The following is a 10,780-nucleotide window of genomic DNA, read 5'->3' as shown; positions in this document are numbered from 1 at the left end:
CTTCTGACCCGGGTTTGGAGGGCGCCACAGTAACCCTTGAACTGTCATGTCTTCAAGTCTTCTCTCCGAGTCTTCGTATACACCATATAACCTGCATATCCAGATATGAATCATCACTTAAAAATCCTTCTAATGATAGTACTTAGTTTCCTTTCACAAATTACTGATGCCTAATGCAATGGTCTGGTTCACCTGCGACTAGTTTCGCTCTCATGCTTTCGTACTATAATCTTTACAAAACATTGTTAAATCTAACATATATAATTAACTTCACATAGAATGCTTTAGGTCTTCACACTAATACTAATAGTTGCTTTAAATGACTTCAACCTTATTCTTCCGTTGCCTGAACATATTAATGAATATCATATGGATCTATGTTGACGTCTTTTTCACTGTAGCTACCAAAATCATCATGTATATACCCAATAATTAATCTGGACTGATTTAAGTGGAACATAAATTATTTTTAAGTCCTTTATTTTATGTTGAGTTATCCAAACCAACATTGTTGAGTTATGTATACAGTTTCAATATTACTCAAAACTATATATGGGGTCTCATCTCACAGATCATAACTACATTTTTTCACTTGATCCTTGGCAGAGAGCAATATACGTAGATATCTTGTGAAGGCAGATTTGAGTCACGAAACACAAGAGCAATCAATCAAGGGTCTTGAGCTCACAAATCCTAGCATTAATTCCAATCTAGTTTCTTACCCATCACAAAAACCTTTTTTATTTATAAAACCGAATTCATTCTCTTTATGAATTAAGACATCTTCCTTGTTTATAAGTCTAAATTTATCTTCTTTATAAATTAATAAACCAGATGCTTAGAGAGTTACAAAAATAACTTCATATAAGAGTTCGAATGTAAAATTATGCCATATTATAAGGACTGGCAACTATTTTCATGCAAATTTTGAGGATCAAAGTTCAAATTACGTTAAAAAAAAATTATACGAAAAAAATGAGAAAGTATCGAAATGCAAAAGTATCAAATTTTAGGGTGTAAATTGGAATTACATTTTTGTACTTTCAAGGACTAATCTATACTTTTATACAAAATATTGATGCCGAAGATGGTAATAACCTGGTTAAAAATGGGACGAATCAGTTGAGCTCAAAAGTTTTCTTAATCACAAAGTTTCACAGACAACAAGTGACAAGAAACACTGCACATCAAACAAACAACACACACATTCATCCTGTTAGGGTGTACACGGATCGGGTTGGACGTCGGGTTGAGGAAATTTAGCAATTCAATTCAATTAATTCGGGTTTTCAAAATTTCAATCAAAGTCGAACTGTTTAAATTTGTAACCCAAACCAATTTGTAATACTTCTGTTTGGATCGGTTTGATCGTTTAGTAAATATTCAAAAATAATATTAATTATTACTCCCTCCGTACCAAAAAACATTTCTCATTTTGACTTTTTACACTATTTATGGTAAACGATTGACTACTAATTTACGTCTAATCTATAAGATCAAATATAGTTATGAGTGATCTTGTTGGATTCGTATTTATGAGCACTTTAATACAATGAAATTTTTATATTTAATACTAATACGAAATTAAAGATATTAACAATCAAAAATGTGCATTGGCAAACGTGTACAACACAAACGGGAAAAGTATTTAGGGACGGAGGGAGTATATAATAAAGCAGCAAGTCTCAAAATCTAAAACACTTGAAAATAATTCAACAAAATATTACAATCATCCATGCCAGATATGGCTTAAACATCCAAAATAGAATGATAATATACAATACTTAGTTTTTAAACATTGAACACGATAAACGAAAACAATGGCATATTCTTTAAATATTGAGGATTGATATTATAAACTACGTATAAATGAGCCTATCTATTAGGCCTGAATATATTCACAGTTATCTATACTATATTATAATAACCGGAATGAGGTATAATTTGTAGTTTGGTTGTGAAAAAATGACAAAAATAGCCAATATTTGAAAAAATTTAACAAAAATAGTCGTTCTGAAAAAAGTGACCAATTTTGGCTGATTGAATACTCCACTGTCAGTTGGGTATCCCAATTTGTATATGATACTCCACTGGTAGTTGGGTATTTCATATATGGGATACTCCACTGCCAGTTGGGTATCTTGTATAAAGTGGATACTCCACTGACAGTTGGGTATCCCATCGGCTAAAGTTGACCAACTTTTCAGAAACCGGTTATTTTTGTTAATTTGTGTAAAAATAGGCTAAATTTGTCCTTCACCCTTTGGTTGACTCCTCATTTTGGTTATCCTTTTACATCAGGACCGTCGGATCTTCTTCATCAAATAATCAGAGCCGTTAGATCCACATACTAAAAAAATACACTCCACAAGTTCTCAGGTTCGAATCCCGTCAACAACAAACATTTATATTATTATTTATAAAAATACATATAAGTTCTCAGCTTCGAATTCTGTTAACAACAAGTATATTATTTATAAAGATACATATAAGTTTTCAGATTCGAATCTTACTCACCAACAACAAACATTTACATGATTATTTATGTAGAAGATCTCATTAGTCATATACTATTTATACTATTTGAACCTAATTTGAATTATAATTATATAATCATTATTTAGTATTTAATTATTTATATAGAATTTTAATAAAATTATATGAAATAAAAGTAAAAATATATAAATATTAAACAAGACCTGTGTATTGCACGGGCCGTAAGCTAGTAAAATTAATAAATTAACGTGTAAGTATATTTTTAATCCGGTTGGATTGGATCGGTTTAAAAATATCGAAAGTCATATCCAACTCAATTAAATTGGGTTAACATCTTTTCAACCCAAATATGTATTGGGTTAAAAAAATGATTTGGATCAGCCGAAATATGATCGGTTCGGATCGATTTGGTGGGTTTAATCGGGTTGTACACGCATCGTAAAATCACCCCATCTCTCATTCTTCAAACCTTAACCCAACAAATCAAACATAAACTTAACCAAACAAAACAAAACCAAGCACTTGTTACAACAGATCAAAAAAAAAAACCAAACATGTCACACAACAACAACGACTCAGTTACACTCCACCAATCCTCCCAATCCGACATCGACGAGATCGAACATCTCATCAATGCGGGCCCCACCACCGTCCTTCCCGCCAAACCACCAAGCCCTCGTGCTTCAATCCCTGTCTCCGCCTCACCCTTCATGCCTTCACCTCTCCCACCCCGTTCAACCAATTACAACACGACACCTGTCCGTCAGGCCCCACCTCCCCCTCCTCCAACTCAGCCTTCATCATCTAATGTTACAGGCTTTGGCCCTTCACCTAATACATTGACTGAGCCTGTTTGGGATACGGTTAAGCGAGATTTATCGAGAATTGTTAGTAATTTAAAGCTTGTTGTGTTTCCGAATCCTAATAGGGATGATCCTGGAAAGGCATTGAGGGATTGGGATCTTTGGGGGCCTTTTTTCTTTATTGTGTTTCTCGGCCTTACCTTGTCGTGGTCTGCTTCCGTTAAGAAGGTCATTTTCTTATAGCGATTTAATTTTACTGTCAATTGAATTAATGTGCTATGTTTGTCTCCATTCTGGTAAAAGTATATTTAGAATATTGGAAATAGTGGACATTATAGTATTAGTAAGTTGCAATATTGAACGATTCATACTAGTTACCCTAAGTTTTGAATTGTGTCATATTTTTGAAATGCTAGAGCTACTTAATTTGTAGGCGTTAAAATAGTGGTTTGCTAATGATCTATTTTTGTTAAGGTAATGGACTAGAACGAATTTACCATTAATTGAAAGAAATACTGGTTTTTGAATAACCATGACATTATTGATATATATTGCCTATATATGAGTAGTGCCAAATTAAAAATCTTGATAGGTTTACGTGCTATTTAATATGTTAGTTCACATTGACAAGGAAAAATGGCTGCCTAAGGCGGAATCAGGCTCAAGCACCCGCTTTCATCAGAATCGGTATATCAAATGTTATTTTTTTTAAAATCGTATATATATTTGAACAATTGGTTGGTTGTTGAGAAGCCTTGCTACGGTCAAGAAAATGCGTAGTGATACATGACTAGGTGAGAAAGGGTTTGAAAATAAGGGGATTATGACCTTTTCCACTTAAGCAAAGACACAAATATGTGCATATATATTCTAAAATTCTCATGGATTTGTGTAAAAATCCTAAAGAATGGGAAACTAAAATCTATCGGTAACTACTACGACTACCTAATCATTATCTACTTTAAAATCTGATAAATACTTAAATTACTTTAAAAACAACTAATTTAACTTTTTAAGTTAATATAAGTTTATCAGTAACAAACTCCATAAGTCTGTACTCAGCTCATCATTTTTACAGCTTCACAAAATTGCTTAGGTAACTTGAGTAAATGAACTATGGTGAAATTTTGGGATAATAAGCCGGAAAATGGATCTACAATTCTTTTATGCGTTCTATGTGTTCTTGGAGATTTTGTTAGATAAAAAGTAGATATAATTTACAAAGGAATAGTTGAATAGCTCAAAGGTCAAGAAAAGGGAGAGGAGTTTGTGAGTTACAAGCTATGTTACTTAGTTTTTTAAAAGTGCAGGGGTCGACATATAATCTTCACATAAGTGAAATTATGGCTATTTTTTACCCTTCACATTTGTAAATTACTATCTTTTACCAATAACTAAAACATATACATAATTCTTTATGCATATTTATAGCATAAATCAAAAGGATAATTTGTTAATAGTAATTTACAGACATCCCTATCTAGACATCTCATACTCACACCCATGTCATGTCCTGTCGATAAGGGTATGACAAAAAAATGAAGAATCCGGTTAACACAGGTTAAAAGGAGGGAGAGACTTGTGAGATACCCATTTAGAGATGTGTGAGAAAATTTGAATAGGCAATGCACAAAGACGAGATTGCCGGTGCACGAATACAAGGTTAATACAAGGTTGTAGTATTTTATTTATGTAACAAATTGGCTTAGACGGCCTAGATAAAAGATATATTGATGCATTGATGTACCTATATTGGAATTTAAGAATAAGTAAACTATATTAAACTACAATTCTTTTATGTGTTCTTGGAAATTTTGTTGGAGAATCAATTGATGAATAGTCAAACAGCTGAAAGGTCGAGAAAAGAGCGAAGGGTTTGCGAGTTACAAGGTGGGAGAGACTTGTGAGATACCCATTTAGAGACATGTGAGAAAATTTGAAGGGGCAATGCAAAAAAAAAAGAGATTGCAAGTGCACAATACAAGGTTGTAGAATTTTATTTATGTAAGAAATTGGGTTAGACAGCTTACATAAAAGATATATTGGTGCACTGAATAGCAGTGTTCCAGAAATCGCTAGGTGTGCAAGGGCGGTGAGGGTACCTTCGAGAGATTAATCGGCAAGTCGGAGATTAATCGGACCGATTAATCGGAACATTAATCGGAAGAATATAAATATTATTTTTAATTTTTATAATTATATAATTAGAATGATATTAAACAATATCTACACATTTGACATGCGTTATGTACTAATTATTGAGTTTACAATATTAACTATATTTTAATTCACACTTTTAAATTAATTATAATATGTTAATTTTATATTTTAAGTGAGGAAGTAAATATATTTGATTACTTGTTACTTATTACCAATACTTTATATTAGAAATTGACATGATATTGTGTGAAATTATGAAATTAATGAATTAAATTATTAAAAGGTAAAAAAAATATTTTTTTAATTATTTTCCGCCTAGACCGCCTAGGACCGATTTTTGACCGCCTAGTCCGCCTAATCCCGATTTTGACCCGATTTTTTGAAAAAACGCCTAAATCACCGCCTAGGTCCGAGTCGGGGCGTTTTACCACCGCCTAGCGCCTAGGCGGCGCCTAGACCGATTTTTAGAACACTGCTGAATAGTGATGTAGGTGAAGACCAAAAAGCAAGGAAAAAGTTTAAAATGATATGATGTTGCTGAATTACGACCTTATAATTTTTTAAATGTAGAAGAGATGAATATGCATCGGTCACAACTTATTACAAGAGAAAATAAACTTTAAATTTTAAATAATCAATCTAAGTCTTCTTATCCCGACAAAAAAAACTAAGTCTTCTTATAATTAAGGAGTAAAATTTTAATACTTGACCTACAAGTAAAAACTTGATAATAAGTAAAACTAGTATATGATGAAAACAATTTTTTTTACTATTCTATTGCAAAAATCGAAAATAGAAATAATATATATATAATAAAATTTTAATGTATACACTAAACTTTATTCTTAAATAATAAATGAATATATATAGGTTATTGCTATATAAAAAACACTATTACATAAAGAACAATAAGGAAAACACGTAGAATCTAAAAAATAATATTATTTACATTTTAATTTTAACAATAATTAGGCTTTTTTAAGAACAAAAATAGCATTCGACATGAAATCAATAAAAAGGATGATTATAATTAAATTTCATTATTACAGAAAATGTACACAAGATTATACGACGGATTCTATGTTAGATTCTGCCACATTTGATTTTCAAAATGTAGATGAGATTCTATATTAAATTCGATATATTAAGCTTGATAGTTGTTTGAACTTTGAAAGATTCTAATCTTACCAATCCACTTTTTGTAAAAAAAATATGTAGTGTTTTGATGGTGGTATTACGTGTTCTTTATATAAGGGATTACATATAGTCATTCAATTTACCTCATAAGGAATACCCTCCGAGCACAAAGTGGAGGGTGAACTTGGCTTAGCAGCCTTAGCTTCATTTCAGAAAGGGTGATCAAGTGCGATCATTAATGAAACAATAGTGCACTTTCTTTTAAGCTGAGAATTTTGACGAGATCTTAACAACATTTTGAAACATGGGCGACATATTTTGGTTTGTTCGCTTGTTTTTAAAAGACGATACGCACATACCTTAGGCTTCTTGTCATATATTGACCGTAAAACCTAGCCATTGTCATTCTCAACACTCAACAAACACTAGTACAAGGGGGCCAAAAGTCGAGAATGAGGATGTTTATGAGAATGAGGAAAAAGAGATTGGATTTGTGGTCAAATAAGCATTTTAAAACCTATGAGGACGATTTTGATAATTTTGATGAAAAATACAGAACATTTAAATGCACAAATTAATTTTTGTTGGCGTCCATATCATAAGTAATAAAGAAACTTGAATGTAGTTCTTTCTTGTGAACAATTTAGTTCCAACTTGTGTTTATTAATATATATTAGTACGTCAAGTGTATGAATACACTTATTATATAAAGTTTGGTTAGCTTTTGCCCTCACTTTCCACTTTGAGCTTATGCTCCTGAAGGTTCGCCGTGTGTCGCTGCGGTTTCGTGTTTTAAAACAAACTACAGCCGTTTTAGTGTTAACGTTGGAGTTGAAATTTTGATTTTATTTATTTATTTACCAAAAAGCACTTTTTTCCAAAATACAGAAGTAGCTATAGTTGTTTCAGCATTAGCACTGGACTTGCTCTTCGCTTTTAGTAGCAAAAAAGAAGATGAAAATTTGCTTGCAGTGTTCTGGTCAAATTGTTAGTTGCTGTGAACTTTTTAAGTCTTAGTTGGTTATTTATTTTAGTGGCTGCTATAACTTATGACACGTCAGACTAGGGATATACTGCTCACTTATATTCTCTAACAAAACCTCAATTTGTGGACCTTCGGTCATAATAACGATTTCTTTGGCTTTATATTATTTTGATTTGCAGTCTGAGGTTTTTGCTGTTGCATTTGCACTGCTGGCAGCTGGGGCTGTGATATTGACACTGAATGTGTTACTGTTGGTAAACGTCTTCTATTCCTCTCTAATAATACTGAAAATTTGATGGAAGGATGCAAGTATTTAGCTGTGCACTTGAAAGTGTTAATGTATAATAGACTGATAGTTGACTGAAGTTTAACATTGCATGGTATCAGGGTGGTCACATAATCTTCTTCCAGAGCTTGAGTCTTTTGGGTTACTGTTTATTTCCTCTTGATATTGGTGCTCTAATCTGCATGTTGAATGATAATGTGATAATGAAGCTGGTTGTGGTGGGCGTAACAATGGCCTGGAGCTCTTGGGCTGCATATCCATTCATGAGTACCGCTGTCAACCCTAGGAGAAAAGCTCTTGCGCTTTACCCCGTTCTTTTGATGTATGTATCCGTTGGATTTCTCGTCATTGCTATCAATTAGCGGTTTAACTGTCACTAATATAGGAGTTCTTATAAATTAATATAACTGACAACTGACAATCAATTAGAGGACATTATAATTTGTTCAATTTTGTCGTTTTTATGTGGGATAATCATGTACATTGGCTCTCAGATTTGATATGTTTGAAGGTTCATTATACGAAATTATTAACTGGTTGTATGAAAATTTTGAATGGTGTCACTTTTTTTTCTTTAGCATGTAACTAAACCTGCTGGCTAGTAGTAGTGGTAGAACCTATGTTGTACCCCTTTTTGTTTTCTGCAAGTGAAACTTTCAAATACCACTTGTGTCACACTTGAACCGTCAACCACTAGGTAAACAAAGGCTGGAGAGTACTGCCAGAGCTAGCTCTCTGGTGCAGCTTCTCTTAGAACAAGTCCAAGTCTCGCAGTATTTCCTTGTAAATATTATTAACAGTAAGGTGCTTAGTAGAGTTTGGACTTTGGTTACTGTTTTTTTATTACTTTATTATTATTATTATAATAAATTTGAACTTTACAATGTATTTGCGAGAGTAAAGAAGTGAAAAAAATTGGGAATAGAATAAGTTATGAATAAAAATAATATAAAGGATGGTTGAGCCTTAGAGGGAAAAAAACAAAGAAATGAGAGAACTATTTTGACCTAATCATTGAAATAATATTTATGTACCAATCTTTTAAAATTTTAAGCCACGAGCTTATTTAGCTATTTAGAGGATTTCTTCAAAATCACTAAAACATTTTTGCTTAAAGTTTTTTTTTTGTCGGGCATTTTTGCTTAAAGTTAATTGGCTTTTTCCTTATCAAACGAGTTGGATTGAATAATTGTTTCATAGCCTTTTTGCACAAATATTGGAGGAAATATTATTATCAAAGCAAATCAATCTAAAGTCTTTTACACATTTTCACAAAACAATTTTTTTTTTACACAATTTAAACTAGTGCATTAATCACAAGAGAAATGCAACTAACTTATATTGTTAGAAAATTTGTTTCTTCTTGCATTACAAAATTACATAAAAAAGTTAAAACAATTTATTGTCTCCATAAAGGTCACCACAATCTAGACTCTGGCAAGGGAGGATCTTGTAAGAGGTAAGGGGACACGTGTCTCCTAAAATAAAATTTTAAATCTTTTATTATTAAAATTTTTAAAAATATATGAAAAATTCAAAAATATAAAAAAGTATCTACAAAATATGCTCAATGTATCAGTGGCGAACAACCTTTTTGTCTAAGACTATCTTCTGCAATGTTTGCTATCTTCTGCACTGCGTTCAATATGGACAGCTTCCTCAATCCTCAATAGGAGCTTCCTCAATCCTCATCCTTTGCATTTTTTTGCATTATTCAATTTCTCCTTTTTCTCCAATTATAATGAGGTTTAACTCCTAAAATTAAAGAATTAGACCAATAAAAATGTAGAACAAAACAAATTGATTATATATAAGTAAATATACATATAATATATAACTTTGTAGTGTAATTATCACAACCGAGTATACTCGAACATGTAAAACAGAGTTATTTCTCAGTAAATATCATCTTCTCTTTAATTTAAGACAGTGATATATAATAAATAATCATAATCATATATCTATAAAAGTAATAAATAAATAATATTGTGCCTTATATAAGACTCAATAATTTATATTTGCACAAAAATTTGGAAGACGTAACTAAATTATTTAATTTACACTAGCATATGCTTAACCAAGTATGTTGATCAAGAATAGAATCAGATTCTAAAATATTTAAAACCATAATCAAAACATTTATGTGTAAATGGTCCGGTTAACCGAACCATCAACAACTGTTTTAGTGGTTTCAATATTTTTGGTTCGGATTATCGTGGTCCGGTCCGGATTAACGTTTTGACGGATTTTTTAAACACCCGAATTTATACTCTTCAAAACTTCTATATGTAATTTTCAGGTTGGACTATAACATTTCAGATACATTCTTTTAGATTATACTAGAATATTCTCAATACATTTAAACGAGTTTATAATGAACCTATTATTACTTTTAGACCGAAGCAGGATATTACGGATACATTTAAATGGTCCTATATAAAATTTTACAAAAAAAAATATAACATCATGTTATTTATGTAACTACTGATTTTAAAATTGTAAAATTGCCAATCAAATTCTCTATTGAACTGGTACATAAATTTGCCTTACAAATAATTTATAGATTTAGGTAACTTCATGAAATTACCCTCTCGCTAACATAACACGACAATATATATGTATATCTATTCATGGTTGTAAAATTGCTCGAGGATCCCCTCTTATATCCTATTTATTATTTGCAGATGACTGTTACTTATTCTTTAAGGCAACATGTCTTGAATCAATAAATATGAAGAACATTGTATTAAGGTATCAACGAATTTCAGGCCAAGCAATTAAATTTAATAAGTCGAGTATTATGTTTAGTCCGAATACTACGCAGCAGAATCGAAGATTGATTTGTGGAATTCAAATCAATCTAAGTACCTAGGAGTTCCAATGGTAATGGGCAGAAACAAAACTGTTGTGTTC

General features: G+C 31.6%; 1 protein-coding gene across 1 annotated transcript; it reads left to right on the top strand.

Annotated features, from left to right (window-relative positions):
- The first annotated feature begins 2,975 nt into the window (after window positions 1-2,975).
- Window positions 2,976-8,393, top strand: LOC141708774 (protein YIP4b-like). Its single transcript, XM_074512550.1, has 3 exons — window positions 2,976-3,527; window positions 7,761-7,835; window positions 7,969-8,393. The coding sequence occupies exons 1-3, from the start codon at window positions 3,051-3,053 to the stop codon at window positions 8,227-8,229; spliced, it is 813 nt and encodes a 270-aa protein (XP_074368651.1). The 5' UTR covers window positions 2,976-3,050; the 3' UTR covers window positions 8,230-8,393.
- The last annotated feature ends 2,387 nt before the right edge of the window (window positions 8,394-10,780 follow it).

This window comes from Apium graveolens, chromosome 2 (assembly GCF_009905375.1).
Source record: "Apium graveolens cultivar Ventura chromosome 2, ASM990537v1, whole genome shotgun sequence".
Lineage (NCBI taxonomy): Eukaryota > Viridiplantae > Streptophyta > Magnoliopsida > Apiales > Apiaceae > Apium > Apium graveolens.
Note: the sequence above shows the minus strand (reverse complement) of the source record. Positions and strands in the feature narration are given on the sequence as shown.